We start from the raw sequence: 23,202 nt of genomic DNA, 5'->3' as shown, positions 1-23,202 counted from the left end.
CTTAGCCCTATAGATGCCTACGGGGAGCAAAGGGCAGAGGGAGCTAGAGAAGAACAATAGTATTAGTTATGACTGCCTGATAGAGTTGGGAGGTAAATGTCACCATCAAGCCTCCAAGTGTTCGTCATTTTTACAGCACATTTGTCTCACTCTGCATACACACGCTTATCTGGCTATACTTGTGAGGACATTCATTGACCTCTTTTCATTTAGTGACTGCTTTATGCCTAACCTCAACCCTAACGCCGGCCTATTCCTAACTCCTAATTAAGACATAATTCACACCATACCTTCTAAAACCAACGAGTAAAGTTTGATGTGAGTTTCAAGTGAGGACAAGGCTAAATGTCCTCACTTCAAGTTGAATCTAAAAATTGGTCCTCACAATTATTTATACACACACACATGCAAGCACATATGCACGCACACACATGCACGCACATACACTGACACACACACACACACACACACACACACACACATGCAAGCACGTATGCACGCACGCACACACATGCAAGCACGTATGCACGCACGCACACACATGCACGCACATACACTGACACACACACGCATCCACACGCATGCATGCACACGCAACCCCCCCCCCCCCCCCCCGCCCCCCGCCCCCACCCACACACACCCACACACACACATACACACAGAAAGAAGCAAAAGTGATGCTGTCCTGGGTCTGGGTGGAGTAATAAGCTGTAATTCTTTATGACAAGGGGAAAACACATAGTGACAACCCACCTTTGTTGTGAATGACAGGTGGCTGTGGTGCCCAAGCTTTACTTCTAAATTTAGAAACAATCCCATTGTTGAAAGCATAATAAACACAAGGTGATGTGGACAGAACGCAATAGAGATCACGCCAAACTGAGGAGGTTGAAACATCTGGGGGTGCTGCGGGTGTAAGAGAGGATAGAACAGCAGCCCGACTGGAGGAAGCTCTTTGGAGTCATTTTTAAGAAGTCTCAAATCAGTCATTAAAGCCTCAAATCTCAATACAACACAGACTTGATGTCAAGTCAGACAACGGGGAGCCCTTTGGGTGCTTTGCTGCATCTGTCTTGAAGCAGCTCTCTCCTCGAATGTGCAAACAGCTCGCAGGGACCGATAGAAATCAGCATTTGGCTGTCGTTGCGTTGGTGGTTTCAGATGCACCAAGCCTCTTAATGTAAACCCTTTACCGTTCCCATCAAGTCTTTAATTAATCTGCTTCCTACGTTGTAAGCTGCTTAGTAATTTCTTGCACTTTACAACACCAAAATAGTACACACATGATAAGGCAGGGCAAACACTGTTGGATGGGGAATGGCCCACATGGGCTGATGAATCCATGGAAAGACTGACACATCTGCACGGTGCAATCTGAATCACGGCGTTAACATCGATGTCAGCAGTGTTCGTTGGAGGCTGTAAACATGTGACTCTGAAGTGCCTCCTGTCTCAGAGAAGGGATGCATCTTGTGGGTTCCCATATTAGAATTCCAGCTTTGGTCTTAAGCGTGCAGACTTCGCTTTCACCTCATAAGCATTATTTTATGCCTGGAGTGAAACGGTGATTCATGGTTTACGTAACACGCTGAGCCTGTTGGAGCGGGATAAGTTCATTAAAAAATGATCAGGGGTGATTTCAGGGAGGAGATTTGTCGACTCTCAGCAATGTGCCACAGAAATGTTACTCATCAAGGGAACTTGAATTTTCCTTCCTGAGTTTGCACAAACACACATGCACACATGAAGCACACCTCTTATTTCCCTGATATGTCATTTCTGCACTTCCCAACAGAAGACATTCCTACAGGACCGGACAGGATATTGAGAACTGTGGGACCTGCAGGGACTGTGCCTGCATCATCTACAGGTACACTGAAACATGCATGTGAAAGTTTTTTTCTCTCTTTTTGCATATTTCTCGCCTGCTCTTCTTCCACGTGAGCGCTGAGGGCAAAGAGCTTTTCTCGGCACGCATTTGCGTGTGCATCACACTGTCATTTCAAATCACATCAGATTTGCAGGTTCAAGCTTTACGGTTTGGTAGGGTTGTCATTCTGCTCCGTGTGACAGCACGACTGGGTGCAGCTCTTCGCAGAATGGCCGCTCACGGCCAAAGCACTGCTGCAGGTTTGATCATTAAACACAGTTATCCTTCACACCCTCACACTGTCAAATTTAATGAGGTGAACAACAGCACGGGTGTAAATCGTGGCCTCTTTGCTTCATTCCCCATTCTTTTCACTCCAACCTCGCAGCATTTACACATGTGTGCAAGGAATTTTTCTGCTCTGAGATCAATGACTGAGACAGATTTTCATAAATTACACAAGAAAGAAAAATGAAACTGAGTTTTTTTTATTATGAGAGAACGAGGAGTTATGAAACATAAGAGATAGTAGGAATTTAATATTAAAATGCTACGCGGATTATTATAACTTCCATGTAAACAGCTTTGAGACGTGATAGCGCTCTTGTTTTCTCATAAATCTTCTAAAGCGTAACTCAATTAACCGCATAAAACTAATCACCAGCTTTTCTGATGTTGTAAAGCTAAGAAAACTGGCACGCACGCTGCTTGGAATACACCTACTCAGTCATTTATAATTCATTATTTAGCACTGTTAATAAGGTGTTCTCAGTAGCTGCAGCCTCAACCCCGTTACAGGCAAGAAACGCCGTAACTGAAAGTTGGTTACTGTAACTGAAGGGATTAGAAATCAAATCTGAATCTGTTTGTGTAGTAGTTTATTTATGCCGCCGTGTACGTGAGCTTCCTCAAGCAGGATAGAAGAAAGATGAGAAGAAAGGCAGCTGAGGATAAGAGAGCAGGAAGAAAATAATAAAATAACAATAGAAGTGAAAAGATCCAAAAGAAAAGATCAGAGATTTGTGAGGAAGGTCATTTATCGAGACAGTATACATGGTTTTATTCTGAAATATCTTATAGATAATGCTTAGAAAGCAACGCCTCTTAAAATAAAAGAACAGTTTTATGGTCAAACGGGGATTTCCAATCGCGTGCCAAGTCAAGACACTTGGTTGATGATGAGGGGACAGAGTTTTCTGGATGTGGATGGGAAAATACTCTGTTTTTATTTATTCACTTCCTGTGCCTTCAGTTTTGTTGATTTTAAAATACATTTCTGGTAACTGTGGGGAAAGTTGGAGGATAGGGTAAGGAGATTACTTATATGGAAGTTTCCATGAATTAAAAAATCTCCTGAAATCTTACTAACAAAAATAAAGGCACCGCTCAGGACTACTTTCACCTTCTCCTCCTCAGGAAGCTCAGGCAGGAGTTGCTGCTTTTAATCTTTCTGCATACGTTCCAACCAGTCAGCCCACTAACTGGTTTGATCTGGCTTAATAACCAGCTTTATCTATATTTTCTAATTTCATTATGATGTTTCTGCAGGAGGTGCTTTGGGATGCACATGAAGGTGTACGGCTATAAGCTGCTGCTGCTGCTAATTACCACATTTTTTGTGTGCATGAAATGTAAACTTTACATCTAATTAGTGAAATGAGATGTTGATATCAAACCTTCAAAAATAGCTTTTAGCTCATCAATCCAGGCAGAATTAAACATCACTTTAGACCTCAGACTGTTCAGAAGCTATTTACTTAGTTATAGGTTTTGAAACAAAACTACATGATACACACACACACACACACACACACACACACACACACACACACACACACACACACACACACACACACACACACACACACACACACACACACATTTCATTTATATAGCACTCATCTCAAAAAGAGTCAGAAAGTTCTTCACAGAGATTAACAAAGCAGAACAAATCACAAAGTCATAAAATCATGGTTATTTTAAACAAAACAAACATCAAAATTAAAATCAGGAGTCAGAAAAAAGTCATGAAATTATAAAGTGATGATAAATATCATAAAATGAATGAAAGATGATTATAAATTTGAGTTAAAAACAATTAAACACAAAAGATTTATGTAAAATCAGCTCTAAATAAAAGGGTCTTCAGCTGTTTTTTTAAAGGTGACTAGACAAAAAAATAAAAAATAAAACCCAAGTAAAGTTTGCTGAGATCCAGCGCCACTCTCCAACCCCACCCGCTCGCTGCTAACATCATCATAACACTTATAACTAAGGCAAACACCGAATGTGTATTTACCAGAGATGGGGAAAGGTGGCATCAATAAGTCATCTTCATGCCGTGTTTTTCTTCAGTTCAGCAACTAAACCAAGTGATTTCAGTCAGCACGATGAATGAACCTGTCCAGTTTCTGAGCAGAACAAAATCACGGCATGGAGTTGATTCGATGCCACAATTCCCATCTCTGGTACTCACCAAGCAAATACGTTTCAGATCGTCACATCTACTGCTTTTACTCCCAGCCACGGACATTTTCTCTCTTTAGGCACAACTTTTACCGACATAAACAGGTGTATGATGTCTGGTTAGTGGTAGCTTGTTCCAACAGCGGTCGGCTCCGTACTCTAATTGGTTCTTTTCTTGTCTAGTGCCGCCATTTCCATTTGCTGATAGGTCATTTTTTCCAGTGGCTCCTTCATTTAGTCATTATAGGTGTGTATGTTTTCAATTTTGTTTCGCTTTCGTCCGTGGAAATTTATTCGTCATAAAAAAACTCCCGAAAATATTTTGTCAAGGAAAATAACACTGGAGACATCTGAATAGGAGTGATGCGAGCTCTTCTGTTTGCTCCAGTTAGGAGCCTTGCTGCAGAGTTCTGGACCAACTTAAGGCAGTCTAGGGCCTTTTTTTTAACATGTGACTAATGTGTTACAGTAATCTAAATGAGTTGAGATAAAGGCATGCATAACCATTTCAAGTTCATATTTTGACACCAATCCGCAGTTTGGAGATTGTTCTGAAGTGATAAATGCAGTTTCAGACCAGTATTTTGAGTGGCTCCAGAGACATTGATTGGTCAAAAACAACACCTAAATCCCTCAAGTTAGACTTGACGGCAGAAGTTAAATGATCAAGTTGTTAACCAATCACATCTTTTCAGAATTTAACTGAAGTACGTTATCTTCTACTCATTCTCTTCTGGCACTCGAGGAGTACAGACGCTTCACTCTTTCGCTCCCTTATCTTTTTTCCCCAAGGCTCTTTGTCCTGTCTGCCCACAGAGCGCTTCTCTGCATTTCGTCTGAAAAACTCAATTTTTTACTAACCATGGATTTGATAAACTGCTCATTCAATGTGATCGATAAGATTTTTTCAACAATGAGAACGGAGCAGGGGGCTCCCACATGTCCACAGGGAACACACCTGGTGGGATATATTTTGGATTCCTGGAAGGAGTGGAAGATCGTATGCCTCTCCCAGCTGTCCATTGAGGACATCGAAGACGTGTGGATATTTGGTCTGATGATCACTGGATTTCTCCTGACTGGAGTGGGACGATATCTGGTTTTCTGGAAATTTGGGAAGACGGGAGCGATTGGAGGGCGACTCGCACCCACGGAAAGCACCGTCTGCGTGGAGACTTCTCAGACTGGGACGTTACTCGAGGTGAATCGTAAGCTGGACAATGTTCTAGCTGCGATACCAGTATTAGTGTGCTAAATGGATGTCATCTCGGAGAGAGTCACCGGACGGTATGGACAAGCTTAAAACCCAAAATTGGCTTCACTGAAGGACTGGAAATGATCAGTTTAAAGACTGATGGCAGAGAGGAAAATTATTTTAGCCTGACTCAAACAAATTCTTGTTGTCTGAATCTGACGCCCTGGTAGCCTTGAGCTGCAAGCAACTAAAAAACCCCACGAAGGAATGCAGACAGATGCTGTGAAAACCCGACCTACAGCCCCCGCTTGAGAGGGATTTTGAGCTAAGACTTTCATAAACATGTTTTGTATCAACCATAGAACTACTATAACGTTAAAAGTCATATGTCCCCGAGAAGCTTATGTTTAAATTGATTGTACTGTAGTTGGTTTTGAAAAAGCTGCTCAAACACGGAGAAATCCTGGCAAACAGATTCAGGTTCAGATAGATTATATATATACACACACACATATATATATGAAGTATAAGTAAAAGAAATGATTTTGTATGTGTCTGATATGTCCTCTGATTAGAAAAGGGTGACTGAACTTCCTGGTAGAACATGGCATCTGCCACCACAGCTCTCTAGAAGGTCTGAAATACAAATTTACAAAAACATAGCTATGGAGCGAGAGAGAGAGAGAGAGAGAGAGAGAGAGAGAGAGAGAGAGAGAGAGAGAGAGAGAGAGAGAGAGAGAGAGAGAGAGAGAGAGAGAGAGAGAGAGAGAGAGAGAGAGAGAGAGAGAGAGAGAGAGAGAGAGGAAATGCGACAAGAAGCACATTTTTGTGTATTTGCAGAGTTTTGTGCTCAGGACAGTTTCCAGGGCATTTCTTATATAAAAATGCAAATTGCGCTTTAAACACAAAAACAAAGACACTACAGAGTGAAACATTTTGAACGTTCTGTACCACACCATGACTCATAAATACGTTTGTTCTGCTTCCTAAGTTCTGATATTAAAGGAGGAATAATGCATGATGGATCTGATGTTATTTTTCCAGAACCAGTGGCACATTTGCTGCATATTATTATGTGAGTCCAGTTGTGTGACCATGCAAGAGCGTTAAATAGCGAATGGAATTGCAATTTGCACCCTTTGATTTTCCCTTTATTCACTAACAGTAAATTTGCTGTATGGAACAAAGTAGGGAGGTCTAACAAGGAGCTGTTGTGCCTAATCCCTGTGGAGTGTGCGGAGACAGCTGCCTAATCAGATCTGTTCTCATCTGCTTTGTCTCTGCAACTGCTCTATCTATAGCTCCATCACGCATTTCGCTGGAGGAGTTCGATGGGCCGCCACTCTGAGATGGATTAATGACTGTCCTGACCGTAGGTTCTCAGCTAAACTTTAAGTCCACTAAGAGTTTTTCCCCCGTTCATATATAATCCATCATCGTCCTCCCTGAACATCAGATAATTGAGGGAAAAAAAGGCTGCTGAGGAAGCATTTGTGCTCTCTCTTTCTTGCTTGCTGACTGTTATCTGTGGCCTCATTTCACAGGTATTGTTCCCTCTATCCTCCTTTCATTGGGTTTGATTTTTTTCTTCTTATAACACCGCTAACACCTATGACCCAGGTGCAGTTCTCTGATACGGAGTACTAGACTCGTTATTGGACTCTCCACTAGAGGTCTGCTGATATTGGTTTTTCTTTTGCCGATACCGATAAATCATGTGTGCTGCCGATGTTTTATGCCAATTTTCATAGCTGATATCTAGATGTTTTCCACCTAATTTTCATACTAAAATGTCACTGATAACATCAGATGATGAACAACATTTCTGAAGCTGAATGTGTTTTTCAACTCTGAATTTAACCAACTGTTAATTCTTAATTTTTGTGCACTGCTCTGCTTTAAAATCAGATGTCTAACTAACGTTAATCAAACCAATCAATTAACCGTCCAAGTGTTGCAGGTTCGTAAATATATATTTAAATTAAATTCTGCAGCAGCACTGGGCTGCCCGGAAATATGCCTGACTTTAAATCGGCTTTACTAAGGAGGTTTATCAACCAATGCCAATGTATTGGGATAACAGTAGCTGAGGAGGTAGAGCGGGTTGTCCAGTAATCAGAAGGCTGTAGGTTCGATCCCGGCTCTGACCAGAGAATACTGCTTGGGTCGGAGGTTCCAGCAACACCAGCGTTCGATAGGCCTCGCCTCTGTCAGTGCACCCTTGGTCCCCCCCCCCCCATCCCCACCACCATCGTGTGAAAATGTGTGTGAATTGGTGAATGATTGTGTTGTGAAGCATCTTGGGGAGCTGTAGAAACCTAAGAAGGCACTATACAAATACCGGCCATTTTCCGTATAAAAATGGTAAATATTGGCTCAATATATCAGCCGGCCGATATATAAATCTACCCCTACTCTCCACAACTTTTAGGGTTTAGATGAATCCCTCTGTGTGCACACATCCTGGTGCACATTTCCAAGTGTAACACAAACTATAGAATAAGTTAGTGGAGCATAAAAGAGTCGGGGGATTGATCTTCCCGCCTCTCAATGCCTCGTTTTTTTCCCGACCATGCACGCCTCGTTTCGTCTTAAGTCTTCAGCCATTTCTCTTTGTAACTCTAGCACACAGTGAAATATTCATCCACATGAATTATTAACTGCATTGGCCCTAAAAGATTTTAAAAAGTAATAATACTAGAGACTTATCTTTGTTGGCTCAGCGTGGGTGAAAGATGGCTCCATGCCATCCCTTGCATGTTTTTGAACATGAAGAAGAACTGTCCATGATGAAAAGTTCTTCTTCTTTTATTGAAACATCTCTGTGTTCGGGCCAGTGATAGTTCAGGGCCCAAGAATATGTTTATTGATTCCTATTGCATCTCTGGTGCTGGTGCTCCACATGAGGGCTTTTTTGTTTGTTTGTTTATAAGAAATCATGGTAGAATGAGATGGGACAGTTTGCCTTTGGTGTCAGATATTGCTGCAATTTGTGGGTCTGAGTACCGGTATCAAAGGAAACCACGTGTGGATCTCCCACAGGGATGACAAGGGTGTTGAATTTACAGTGTTGGTGGTTTTCAGCTGTAGCAGAGAGGTGTTATGGTGAGGCTAATGTCTCCTTTTGATGTGACAGCAATTACATTTGCCACTTCTCATGACCATATATAAGGTTTGTGCTTAGAATGAAATTTTGAGCAAATCTTACTTTACCTAATCAACATTACCTTTGTTTAGATGGTTTATTAGCTTATTATTTGATTTAACAAATGTAGTAATTTTGAAAGTGCATATGGGCAAGTTCACTGAGTTTACTCAATAAGTAATATTTGTTCTGTTCGGAATACGATTGGTCAGTCTGACCAGGCCTTTTCACTGGATGTGTAAGTGTACATCAGCAATACTTTCACGTTAAAAGTATTTTATGTGCAATTAAATATGTGGATCACTCATTTTATCATTGCACTAGTGGTCTCTAATAGGAATGAATGCCTTGTAAGTCGTTCTCTGGGGAAATAAATCTCCGGTGCACCAGTTTCAGGAACTAGAAGTGAGCCACATCAGAGATGAGCTTCAGACGGCAGGATCTGAAGTCTTATTTTGGAGGTAAATGGTCTTCAACATTGTTTTATCTCCACTAAGAACACAAGCCTGAAGAAGTTCTGCCTTGTGCAGATGCTAATGCTAACAATTAGCTTCTGTCGGCTCAACGTTGCAGCCAGTTGGCGGCATTGCTTTCAAAAAGAGGCTCCTGATAAAAATGCAGAGTGAGCAATACCAGCTTTTTGTTTTTCATTAAGTCATCAGAAGAATTAACGACTTCACCTTTTCCAGTTGTGGATTTATTTCCAATATTAGTTTAAAAATCTAACGTAGGTTTGCTGACTGCAGCCATTGATGTAACCCTATAAGTCTAGGTGGTGTTGTGTTCGGGCCAGGTCCCAGATCTAAGCTGTCGCTTATGTAAACCTGTCATTTGTTCCAAACCTGATAGACATTTTCATGTCAAGCATGCAGTCTTTTGTGCATCTACCAGAATGAATAAACAAGAAAACCTGTTTTTCCAAAGTGGAGGACTAAAAAGTAATAATATAGTCACCTGCGTCCGTTTTTAGAGCTGTGGATGCTGTGTGGAGTCCTCATGTGTACCATCTATAATGATTCTCTCTCTGCTTCACCAGCATTACCACTCACATTGGGCTTACATTTCCTTTCACCGGCCTTGAATCATGTCGCCCAGAAGGGCATAAGCAGTCCAATTCAAGTATTCTCCTAGTGGATCTAAGACTGTCCAACAGCCGCTGAAAGTGTCTTGTTGTCCTGCTTTTATTCAGAGGGATATGCAATTTTACCGACACCTGAAGACACTCTTTTTTTCCCATTAGACTGCTTGTGTCGCTTCCCCAGCTCTCCCCCTCTCTTCTGGGTCTTCACTGCTGTGAATAGAAATACATTTCACAGCTAAATAGGAATGAGGAGAACTGGTGCAAACTGGCAGCTTTAGGCTGCGTACAGGAGCAGTGAGGAGCATGGGCCAGAGGGGGAAGAGGAGATGAGCAGGAAAGTTTGCTGCAGTTTCTCACAGTTTTAGCGCACCTACCACAGGTAAACGAATCCGTGGCTGACACTTTAAATTTAGAGTTCACCAAAATTTGGACAGAAGGCAACAAATGAGCAGAAAACTGGTCCAAAATAAACTTGTGGTTTGGCTGGAGCGCCTGTAGCTGAGAACCTCTGAAAAATAATAAGCAACTTCTCGTGTTCACTGTCACGATACTTCTGCACTTGCCTCCAGTCTTTCATTAATCATTAATATTTCTCTGCTGTTATCATGATAAGAGAAAAATGTGACTGAATACAAAAACAAAAGTGCATCCAGGCATAATAAAAAGAGAAAACAGACAAAAAAATTATGTATCACAGTTTTAAATACGGAAAGAAGCTTTTGTGTATGCTTGAGAAGAAATAGGTTATTTTTTGAGTAATTAAACAGCTTTTTTTAAACTGTCAGTCTGATATTTGTGAAAATAATTCCCCTATTAGACCTTTTAAACAGGAAAGTAGCCCACTTAAATTTGTTTTGTGACATTTTTAAAAGTTCCCACAAAGTGAACGCAATGAAAAAATTAGAAAAGTGTTTACAATTTTCTGCTCTTTTTTCCCAAAAGATGTTTGGTTTGCAATAATGTCTAGGTAGGCAGTACGTTTGAGAGTAGCATGGATGTGAACGCTGGGAGGCAGGTTTTCCTAGATGAACATCGCATTGCAACAAAACGAGCAGCGTTTCTAACTTCACCTGCCAGTGTTCAATGCGGCAGCTGATTGGTGTACAGCCGTAAGCACAACGTGAGTCAGCAACATTATTTTGAGTGTTTTCCAGGAAAAGACTCTCAACTCTAAAATGCTGTAAAGATTTTGTAGAAGATGGCTTTTTTTATGATTTTTGGACTCGATTATCGTTTATTAGAGTTTACATTTCAGAACACTTGTGAAAACATTTCAACCTGTCCCAAACCTGATCTCAGATTTCTCGGAACCCAAGCATCGGATTGAGGTGTTTATCTGACCCTTCCTGAGCTCTGCTGTTGAACTAATGTCAGGTTTTAAAGCAGAAATGGTGCAGCATGTAGTTGCTGTAAAGCACTGTGACGTGTCAACATATCTGCTAAGAAAAGATCCAGTAAAAGGTAATAAAAGGTAGAAGGCAAAATGTATTACAGAATATGTTGTAGAATTCATCTTTTAGAAGATCAGCTGAATGCTGCAGGTGTTTGTCAGCTTTCAGAGCTGTGCGAGACATGGTGTCATCCTCCCAAGCTGTATGATATTAGAAAAACATGCAGTTGTGATATTGTCATTGAATGCTACAAACACTATGGATCATTTGTGCAGATATCAATATCCAATATTAATATTGTTTTAATAGCCAATAACTGGTCATAAAAGATTATATTATAAATATTCTGATCAATTTAGCTGGGTGTACACTGCAACTTTTTCAGCCATTGTATTTATCCCCATCTCAAAATGTACCACGTTGTTGCAGATCAAATCTCACTAGTCATGGTATCACACTACGATCCAATGCTCGGATGCGACATGGTAGCAACATGTCTGAGCAGAAATCTGCTAGAAAAAGTGTCTTTCATGCAATTCCGAAAACCTGGAAGAGAGAAGACTGTTGTGCTGTTATTGGTGTCTGTTGTCCTTGAGGCTTGCTGTAGTTGTATGAGGACACCTAAGGGGGTTGGAGGTGGAAGATGAAGTTAAGGAAGTAAACCGAAGTTTTGAGATCCATTTTTTATTTGACATAGACACAACAAACACGCTTCCTTTACAAGCCTTACCACTGTGTGTGTCATGGTCCGTGGTGAGCTGACTGCAAGTAACCTGGCTTTTCCCTCTGAGCATTGTTTCCACAGGTGGGCGTGTCTGAGAGCTCCAGCTGCAGCTGATCTCCTCATCAGGCTCAGGGGATTTAAGGAGCAGTGCGACACATCACCACGCTGGATGATTACTCTGTTTGGGTAGCTTCAGCCTCAGCCCGATCCTGAAACTCGTTTTTGTATTCTTGTGAACCTGTTGCCAGTAAATACCTTGATGCCCTCTCCTGCTCCCCTCCAGGTTTCTCTCAACTCATCACTAGCTCCAGAACAAGCCGGATCTCAGTTTTACCTGACGCACTGCTTCATCCCCTGGCCGCCCGCTCTCAGCCGCTCACCAACCAACATCCATTCCTGCTCCTCCACCTCTGGACAGCCTATACCTCACCTTTGGATCTCAACAGCTCACCCGGACCCGACAATCCTTCCCGTGCCATTACTACTACCGAGTAACAGTAAGACTAGTCTCCAGATAGTTCTCATTGTTTTCCGCCTTATATTCACTCTGTCTCCCTCCTTAGAAACTCTCCTGGATTCCTGCTGCCAGTCCTGCATCTCGTCGGTTCCCGTCTCTGACTTTTCCCTTTAGTAATAAAGACCTTTACTTACATTCCTGCTCTCCGTGTTTGGATTCAGCATGTCGTGGGTCAAGAAATGGCCACCCAGACGTGACAGAATCATCCGGCCAAAAGTTGACTCCATTGCAGAATCCAATTCGTCCGTTAACTTCCCGCCTGTCGTTTCCGAAACCCTCTCCCGTCATCAACACACCATCCATAGTTTGCTGAAACAGGTATCTGACTCCCACCAACGGCTACTCCATGTGAGCAACGTGTTGCACCACCTGGCCAGCAAGCTAACTCCCCCGGAACCGTCTGATCGGTCACCTCCTGTTTCTCCTCCGTCCGCACATCCGGTTCCGTCTCCGGTTATCGACTTCCGGATACCCAGCTCTCTCCCATTGGAGACCTATTCCGGTGAGTTCGGCAGATGCCGAGGGTTTTTGTTTAGCTGTCAGTTGGCTTTTAAAAGATCGCCCGAAACATTTGTCTCAGATTCAGTTAAGATCTCTTACATAATCGGATTACTCCGAGGAAAGGCGTTAGACTGGGCCGAGGCTAGGAGTCATGATGCCGGTTTCCTGAGTGGTTCCCTCTCACGGTTTCTGACCGAATTTAACAAGACTTTTGACCATTCTGAGTCCCCAGCTGAAATCGCAAAAAAGTTGTGGAATCTCCATCAGGGAGATCAGACCGTAGCCGATTTCGCGATAGAGTTCCGCACACTGGCAGCGGTTTCCTCTTTAGATCACGGATCACTCCTCGGAGCATTCACCCAGGCTTTAAACGATCGTCTCCAGGATCAGTTGGCGTTATGCCAAGAACCCCCCGACCTTGAATCGCTTATAAATTTAGCATTTAAGATAGAAAAGCGTCTCAAGGAACGTTCTAGGGGTTCTCCAGTATCCCTTCCCCCGCTAACCCAGTCCAAAGATTTTCTGTCACGTCTGGGTGGCCATTTCTTGACCCACGACATGCTGAATCCAAACACGGAGAGCAGGAATGTAAGTAAAGGTCTTTATTACTAAAGGGAAAAGTCAGAGACGGGAACCGACGAGATGCAGGACTGGCAGCAGGAATCCAGGAGAGTTTCTAAGGAGGGAGACAGAGTGAATATAAGGCGGAAAACAATGAGAACTATCTGGAGACTAGTCTTACTGTTACTCGGTAGTAGTAATGGCACGGGAAGGATTGTCGGGTCCGGGTGAGCTGTTGAGATCCAAAGGTGAGGTATAGGCTGTCCAGAGGTGGAGGAGCAGGAATGGATGTTGGTTGGTGAGCGGCTGAGAGCGGGCGGCCAGGGGATGAAACAGTGCGTCAGGTAAAACTGAGATCCGGCTTGTTCTGGAGCTAGTGATGAGTTGAGAGAAACCTGGAGGGGAGCAGGAGAGGGCATCAAGGTATTTACTGGCAACAGGTTCACAAGGATACAAAAACGAGTTTCAGGATCGGGCTGAGGCTGAAGCTACCCAAACAGAGTAATCATCCGGCGTGGTTATGTGTCGCACTGCTCCTTAAATATCCTGAGCCTGATGAGGAGATCAGCTGCAGCTGGAGCTCTCAGACATGCCCACCTGTGGAAACAATGCTCAGAGGGAAAAGCCAGGTTACTTGCAGTCAGCTCACCACGGACCATGACAGTGTGTGGAAAAAAGTGTAAAAGTAAAAGAAGACAGTGCGTGTGGACATGGAAATGCTGGGAAGACATGGTGGCACATAAGCTATGTGAGCAATTCTGGTACATTTGCGCCATGACGCTGCTTCAACAGTGTGATACCTTTACAAATGGCAAATGGCCTGTATTTGTATAGTGCCTTCTTAGGGTTCTACAACCCCCCACGGTGCTGCACAACATAATCAGTCATTCACACATTCACACGCTGGTGGGGATGATCTGCGATGTAGCCACAGCTGCCCTGGGGCACACTGACAGAGGCGAGGTCTGCCGAACATTGGCGCCACCAGTCCCTCCGTCACCACCAGCAGGAAAGGAGGGTTAGGTGTCAACAGTAGAATTGTCTGGCTGGAGCCGGGATCAAACCTGCAACCTTCTGATTGCTGGACAACCTGTACCTCCTGAGCTACTGCTGTCCTGAGACACAAAGGACGAGCAGATTCTCAAACACCTTTATTTTAGTGCAGCTGGACGATTGCCGATTGGGAGCTTGTCGTTAGGTGTTAATAGTTTCTCGATACCCTCAGTATACTTCACAACGCACAAGAGAAAATCAGACAGTGTACACCCTGCTTTACACTTCTGACATGATTACTATCACTGTCACATGACCAAAGATTTACCACATGACTATTCTCCTCCCCTTCCAAAACAGATACACAAATGATGACTAGAGGCAAATAAATATTGGCTTTAAAGACTCACTTGGCAGTTTTGCTTGCTTTTAGCACCTCCTAGTGTCTGTTATTAAATCTCTGTGGTTAAACAGAAAATGACACTTATGTCCTTGCTGTGCTGTGCTGAAATGTCTCCTCAGCCTTCATTAGTGTCTACAGGAGAGATTAATCACTTCATTAAATACATCACCTGAGTTCACGGTCTAAAACATGCAGGAAATGTGCTGGAAGCAGATACATTTTTCTAATTCCAATACAAGGTGACCCATCACATTGAAGTTGCAAATGTGATTTTCTGGCCGCAGAGGGTGGTAGGGGTCTGAGTGACATTTCTGTGGCGTTGCCTGTGGGACACTTTTAGCAGATGTGACCTTAATTAACATTACTAAATACATCAGGAGTTAGGATGTTAGCCTTAGCTAAACGATTTCTCTGAGGTTCTTGTAAGGGCAGTTTTATCTGTATTGTGTTGTGCTTAGTGAAAAAGTGATTAGAAAGCCTATTTTGCTTTGTTGGAACTACATGAACACAAGCCTTCTTTATGTTGGGCCACTGAGATGTCAAATGCATGCACTGATTTTAAAGGTGGGGTTCACTTGTTTAATACATTTGCAGTGGTCTCTAGTAGGAGTGAATGCCTTGCAAGTTGTTTTCTGAGTGCAAAAAGACCCGGTGCTCCTTTTACCAGAGCACAGCTGAGCTGTAGACAGTAGGATTTGGAGTCTTACTTCCTGAAATTTGGGCATCTCTTCTCTGATTAGCTAACAGCAATGTGACTTGCATGTGTGTGTGTGTGTGTGTGTGCGTGCGTGTGTGCGTGCAGATGCATGCACATGTAGATGTATGTGGGTATGCATGTATAAATGAATAGATAATTACACATTAAGGTCTTTTCCTTTTGATTAAGATTAAAACAGGGATAAAGTATGACAAAAGGGTGAATTCTCACAGAAATCATAAAAACCACAACATTTAAATAAAATTCACTGCATAAAAACATGTGTAGGTTATAAAACAATATTATAAAAAATCTAAGAAAACCTGCGTAATCCCACCCCTGGTGAATCCTGAGGCTGTATGTTTTGTCAGTAAATCACCAGTCAGAGAAATCCTCTCAGCAAAGAGATGCTTTTCTAATGTTATACATAACTTTTTCCTAAGGTGGTCCATAACAGACAACTGGAGAACCACACAAACAGATTCCTTCGTTCTACTGCATCTGCGCTGGGGGAAAACAGCAAAGCACAGTGAGAGATAAATACAAACTGATGGAAAGACAAATAAAGGAAAAAAAATTTGCTGTTGTGTTCTCAGTTTAACTGGATATGAGAGGTGTTTGTCTCTCTAAAAAAAGATCTGTCAGATTCGTTACTCTGACCTTTTGCTAACAACCCTGTCAGAGCTTTCAGACCTGTATGGATTTAAGTGTTTCAGCTTCTGTGTATGTGTGTGCATGCTCACTGCTTCCCCCGTGGATGAAGCTGATAATGGAGAAGTGGTGTGTGTGAAATGTGTAAAGGGCAGGGTGTGCAATTCTTCTGCAGTAATCCATCTTTACTACAGGGCTGAGCCATAGAGCAACAGGCGTCTCACTGGGGAGAGGGAGGAAATACACTGTAGGCATCAACTCTCATTCAAACAAATCTACAGACGAAAGGCTCAGCCAGCAGAAGCGTTAGATTTTCACAGCAAGAATACAAGAATGAAGAAATAAAGAGGATTGTTTGGTCCATGCATTTTTTTCCCCTTGCACTGGTGGAAAAGCACCCTATGCGGGTCAAAGCATATTATCCATGCGTTTATACTTTACTCATCAAACTTTCTCTGGAAATGCGAAACCATGAAACTGCCATATGTTCGCTGAAATCCACTCATGACTTTGTTTATGTGAGAATGTGACAAATATAGGTCTGGGTGTGAAACCGAAGACGAGGAAGACACACCAAGGTACGAAGAAGAGGGAAAACCCTTGTTCACGCAGTTTGGCAATCATCACTGAGCCGAACCCGTGCCAGCAGTGAGAGCCAGATGGTTTCCGTCACCATTGTGCCTTGTCTTAGGGAGGTGAGAGGAAGATCAAGAGTGGCATGTGGAACAGGGGAGCAATGCCTAATGTGGATGATGTGTCATATAAATACTAATCACACCAAAATCACCTCAGCTAAATGAGATCCCTGAAGCTTCTTCACGAGCACCCACTCTCCATCCTCTCCCGGAGGGCTCTGTGCCTCGGTCATTATCAGAAATGATCAATAGATGAGATATTAAATGCTGATTGCTATGTTTATCTTATGTTTAGGAATTTGGCAGATGCTTTTATCCAAGGCTTCTCACACAGAGGTGAGGCAGAAAGGCGGGTGAAGTGCCATGCTCAAGGACACAACAGCAGAATTAGTAGAAATGAGCTGAGATTAAACAGGCAACTCTTAGATTACTTGAAAAACCTGAGATTCAGAGCCACTGCCAAATAATAAAACGATCAATGTGCGACTAAAGAGGTTATACAAGCACTACAAATTGTTTCTTAAAGTTTTGACGGTTGCTTATGAGGGGGGTTCATTTTTAAAGTGGCAGTGTGTAGTTTCCTGCCACTCGGGGGCAGTACATACATTTCACGTAAGTTTTGAGGTAAATGGACCAAAATTAGCTGTAAGTTCTTTGCGCTTATTTTTGTACCAGAGGTGGCCGATCTTTCGAAACGGTAGCTCCTGGGCTTTGGAAAATCTTACCCTCTCTTTGCGTTTAATTTAATCTGTTGACAATTTCAAGAGTGATCTTAAGACTCATTTACATGTTCAGGTATTCAACTAGTTATTTGTGGGTAGTTATGATTTTTGTGAGGTTTTGGCCTTTTATGCTACACTTTATTTCTCAGTTTTTATTACAGCTGTTTTAAATTTGCTATGTTGTGAAGCACCTCGTGGCTTTTATTTGTAAAAGTTGTTATACAAATAAAGATTCCTTACTTAGTTACTTCTTAGACACCATATCGCTGTGACTGTTGCAAATTTAAACAATCATTACGGCGAATGTTGTTACCTGTGTGTCACGCTGAGGGTTGGAGCAGTAGGACCCAATATGCAGACACCCAGAACGACATGAGGCAGGAGATGTAAACGAAAACATTCCTTTATTAGGATAAAAAATTAAATCCAAGTGGGCACGCAGGCAAAAATCCTAGAAAACCTGGAGACCTAGAAACCACAAAGGAGGGGGGACAAAACAAAGCTGACACGAACAATGGACCAGCAACACAGAGAGACACAGACAAGGTTATATACACAGGGGCGGGATGAATGGGAGATGAGCTGCAGGTTCGTGAGGAGAGAGAACCTAGTGAAATCAACTAACTAATCAGGGAGAGGAAACTAAAGTCTGGGAGAACAAAATAAAGATCTAAGGAGAAAAGGAGAGCTAATAAACTGATGGGGAAGGACCAGGGAACCTAGGAGAAGAAAACCTGAACCTATGAGAACTATAGGAAAAAACTAGTTAGATAATACAAGAAAACAAGAATAGGTGAACCTGGGAAACCTGGTGGGAGCTGGAGGCAAGAAGGGGCACAGGAAGCTTAAGGGGAGAACCTGGAGCGGGCTGGGGAACAAGGGACACAGAACCTGAGGGGACACCTGGAGGGAGAAACCTGGAGGGGGCTGTAGACAAGGGGACACATGAGGAACACAAGGGGACACATAAGGGGATCCTAGAGGGGGATGGAGAACACCAGGAGACACATGAGGGAGACGCAGACGCAGACCATGACACTGTGGAGCAGAAAGCACAAACCTCAGACATTCCTGGTCCTTCAGTTAATTCCAGCGAGAGAATGCAATGCCGATGCTAGTTTTCTGGCGCTGTAGTTTTCGGATTTGCTCGGGGTCCTACGCCTTCTGATGACGTCAAACAACCACATTACCACTCGGCCAAAATATACTACTTTTCATTTTCTATTCTCTTTCACATATGTTTTGGAAAGAGTTTAATGGTTTTGTTATTAAATTCATGTTTCTTACTCCCTAAATATTTTTGAACGTGGTAACGTAACTCCCGTAAGTTGTATATCCAGCCAATCATCCAGTGTGACATCATCAGCAGGCACAGGACCCTGAGTCGGCCGGAAGGAAACACGATAAATGACCCGCACTTGTATAGCGCCTCTCTGAGTAAGGACTCCAAAGTGCTTTACACTACAGTGTATAATTCTTCCATTCACACACTGATGGTGATGAGCTACAATGTAGCCACAGCTGCCCTGGGGCAAACAGAGGTGAGGCTGCCGAGCACAGGTGCCACCAGCCCCTCCGATCACCACCAGCAGGCAAGATGGGTTAAGTGTCTTGCCCAAGGACACAACAGCAGAATTCTCTGTCCGGAGCCAGGATCAAACTTGCAACCTTCCGTTTACTGGACAACCCGCTCAACCTGTTGAGCTACTGCTGCCCAAGGTGTCTAATATGGCATCCCTGACCCCCAGAGACGTAGACCAGCTCCCTATGTACTTAGATACGGTTTCTATGGTTATATGTTACGAAGCCACCAATATTTTTCGACAACTGGACATCATTTTATTTTTTTCAACAACATTTTGATGGATATTTCCAGAGATTAATGGTAAAAACAATCACTGTTATCATTTCAGCATGTATTTAAAAATACAATCAATGGGGTTTTAGCAAATGAAATATTTTAATGGTACAGTAGCTTTAAGACAAGGTATGATGTTGTTCAACAAAAACTACCGAAAAATGTCCCTTACATCCTTTATGGAGACATGAATGATGGATATGTGTTTTCTGTGTGATCAGGTTAAAACTTCCATTTTTGCTGTTACAGTGAGGAACAAACTTGTGAGGTTTAAAGAACAATCATGGGTTGACTGTGGCTTCGGGGATAGAGTGGCCGGTCACTAATCTAAAGGCTAATGGTTTTTCTGCTGCTCTCCTACAGCCCACATATCAAATTGTCAAGACTGAACCCTGCTCTGCTCCTGATGCACTCCCTGTTGAGTGGTTGTGTGTATAAGAAGGCTATGCCTAGTATTTTCTGCTAGTGATAAATAAGTAAATAAATATCTCTCTGGAAGTGTGTTTGTTTACTGTTTGAAATTGCAGGGTGTACCGTTTATATTGGCCTTTTTCTGAACTGTGGGTTCCACAGACTGTCATGTTTAACCTCTAATGTGGCCAACAAAAGACCCCAACTACACCTAACTCATATTTCTTAAGAACTGAGAGATTTTTTCCGCAAAATGAGAATTCAGTGCTAGTTCAGGGCATCTCACCTCATCTTTGTCTTCTTGTCTTTGTCCAAGTCAAAGGGCAGGGTTAGGGAATCCTGGTCCCGGAGCGCTGGTATCCAGCATGTTTTAGAGGTTTCCCTGATTCAACAGATTTGAGTCACTTGTTCAGCATCTCATCAGACTTTGCAGAAGCCAGTTAATCACCTGCTCATTAAAATCGGTTGTGTTGAAGCAGGTAAACCTCTAAAACGTGCTGGATACCGGCTTTGTAGGACCAGGGTTCCCTACCCCGTCAAAGGGTAACAACCAGCATGGGAGCGCAAACTGTCCTTTCCCAGCTCCTCTGGTGGAATCTCAGGGTGTTTCTGGGGTCTGCCTCCTTCCAAAGGACATACCATGACCACCTTAGCTGGTTTCTCTCAATGCGTATAGGCGCAGAAGTCCTGGCATGCCCCAAGCTCCTCACCTCTCTACGGCTGAGTCCAACCTGTAGAGGAATTTTTGGTTTCTTTTTTGGTAGTTGTGATTTCATGACAAAAAGTTCATGACCACGGGGTTGGAATTTCAGTTGACTGGCGAATTGAGAAACTTGCCTTCCCGATTAGCTCCATTTTCACCACTAAAACTGGTTTAGTGTTAGAACGTAGCAAATTCTGAACCAATCCACCTGTTGTATCCTGCTGCATCTTCCTCTTACTCGTAAACAAGATCTCAAACCACTTTAGCTCTTCCACTTGAGGTAAAATCTCTTCCTGGACCCAAAATTGGCAAACCACCCCTTACCCAGGACTGCATGGTGCAGTTGGTGGCACTGTTGCCTCACAGCAATAAGGTCACAGGTTCAAAACCTGGCTGGAGCCATTCTGTGTGCAGTTAGCATGTTTCCCCATGAATGCTTGGGTTTTCTCCAGGTCTCCCCTTCATCTATGGTGAAGAAATACATTTCCTGATTAAAAATAGAGCTACATCCTAGATCACTTTTTCCCTGAAGTAAATTTTTGTTGGTTAGTGAAATTCCATCCTGGCTGTTGCATGCTCACATGTTATTTGTTTTAATACATTTAACTGTCCCTAGGTGTGTCATGCACATTAAAAACACCATGATTGTGTGCTGGAGTGAGTCTACTGCAATGTCTTTAATTCTAACTGGTCTCCCAGCGTTTGTTGTGAAACCTCTGCCAATGGTCCTTGGAGGTGCATCTGCTCTTCAATCAGCCTAAATGTCATTCCTACTTGTCGAACTCCACTGGTAACCCATCAAATACAAATGAATGCTCTTGCAAAACCTTACATCATGACTCAGTCTCTCCGGCCATCAAATGGTAGCTAGCAGTGCCTACAACACACTAAAGACAACCTCTGATGACTATTGCTAAAAACTCTTATCGAGTCGTAACAGAAGGGGGCGCCCTTGTTAATCTTCAAGAAAGTCTTGATGATCCAGCTCTTCAGAGAGCGTTTCCTACTCAGTAAACTTACCTTCACCAACTCTACTGCACTCTATTTCTACACTGTCACCCATGTCACCTACACTGAGCCTGACTAGTGTTCTAACCCCTAAGTAGTTCATTGTTAGCGTGACTGGTAACTTTTCACATCCTCATTTGTATTTTGCTTAGTACATAAGCGTCTGTCAAATACATAAACAAAATCATACTTTGTTTTTTCATGCACATAATCATTTGTGTGTTGGGGAGAGACTTTCAGCTTCATTACTTTAGTGGACAGATTACACCTTTAAAATACTGTAAGATGACAACTGCAAACAGGGAATTTTGGTTTTGGGTTAATAAGCAAGAGTGAGGACCCATCATCTGATCTATGGTTCAGAACCAGGGTTTGTTTAGCACCGATGTTTTGTCATGACTGCTAAAGCACTGCCTCTAGAACTGAAATCTTTTAATAAAAGCTACAAAAGGAACAACCTTTTGCGGGCCAGAGCAAAGAACCGCTGGAGCCAATTTAATAAAGACCAGTGATCAGTGAAAATGCAGGGAGGGATTTACTCTGTTTAATTCAAGGCAGAACAATTAAAATGCTGAGTTTCAACATTAACAAATTAGCATCTGTTTGCAGGGACAGCAAGATAAATGCTGCAATCTGTGTAAATAAACAGTTTCTCTGAACAGCAGTTTTTTACAGAAATTCAGATTAAGCAAGAGAGAAGCATAAATCTGAGTCTAAAGGAAAACAAGTTTTAAATGACTAACCATGCAGTTCTGTTTAGGACTGTATAAAAAGAAAATAAGCTGGTAAATGGCCTGTATTTGAATGGCAGCTTCTTGGTTCTACAACCCACCAAGACACTTAACAACACAACCAGTCATCCACCCATTCACACACACATTCACACACTGGTAATGATAAGCTACAATGAAGCCACAGCTGGCCTGGGGTGCACTGATGGAGGCGAGGCCTGCCTTACACTGGCGCCACCGGTCCCTCCGACCATCTTTCCCAAGGACACAACAGCAGCATTTTCTGGTGGGAGCCAGGATCGAACCTGCAACCTTCCAATTACTGGACATCCCACTATACCACCTGAGCTACTGCTGTCTCTTGTTAAAGGTGTGGGAGACTGAAAACACAAATTTCATGCAGGCTGAACATGAAAATAGTCTATCTCCTGCATTAGTCTCTGATAAAAAAATAGACTGTGAAACGTTAGGATTTGAAAAGCCAGACAGATCTATATCACACTGTCTCTTAGTATCCATGGACTCACCCATCTTGACTCCCAACAGGGAAGGCTGTTGTTTTTTAAGCAACCAAGAAACAGCAGAGAACGTCTCAGCTGGTAGATGCTGTTACCTTTAGCAACTTCACCACGCAGCAGAACTCCTTCAGGCTTGAGTTATTTGTGGAGATAAAACGTCAGTGTTGCAATACAGTCAGTGGTGAAGTCGCATTTCTTAGCCAATCAGAAGAGAGATGTCCAAATATCAGGAAATAAGGCTCCAAATCTGTCGTCTGCAGCTCACTTTAGATGTGGCTCACTTCTAGTTCCTGAAATGGGTGCAGCAACAGATGCAGGATACATACGGCTTTCAGCCAGAGGCTAATTTACAGCCCTTGTCCCTGGTTAGGGATATCTAAACTGAATTAAAATAACATATGTAAATACAGTGCGGTTGCAA

The 23,202-nt window shown here is 42.8% G+C and overlaps 2 protein-coding genes across 4 annotated transcripts in view; one reads left to right on the top strand and one right to left on the bottom strand.

Moving 5' to 3' along the window:
* The window catches only part of LOC107373312 (homeodomain-interacting protein kinase 4-like), a 745,746-nt gene that overhangs the window by 175,636 nt on the left and 546,908 nt on the right, over positions 1-23,202 (bottom strand). The gene's annotated exons all lie outside the window — the stretch shown is intronic.
* LOC107374743 (uncharacterized) overlaps positions 1-23,202 on the top strand; it is a 66,294-nt gene that overhangs the window by 18,924 nt on the left and 24,168 nt on the right. For 2 of the 3 annotated variants that reach the window (XM_015942976.3, XM_015942975.3), the window contains exon 3: positions 1,796-1,870. In XM_015942976.3, the coding sequence (XP_015798462.1) occupies positions 1,796-1,870 (75 nt within the window). The remainder of the gene's footprint in view (positions 1-1,795; positions 1,871-23,202) is intronic. The other variant, XM_015942977.3, reaches the window with a different exon arrangement.

Source organism: Nothobranchius furzeri, chromosome 6, assembly GCF_043380555.1.
Source record: "Nothobranchius furzeri strain GRZ-AD chromosome 6, NfurGRZ-RIMD1, whole genome shotgun sequence".
Taxonomy (NCBI): Eukaryota; Metazoa; Chordata; class Actinopteri; order Cyprinodontiformes; family Nothobranchiidae; genus Nothobranchius; species Nothobranchius furzeri.
The sequence above is the reverse complement of the archived record's forward strand: the minus strand, read 5'-3'. Positions and strand labels throughout refer to the sequence as shown.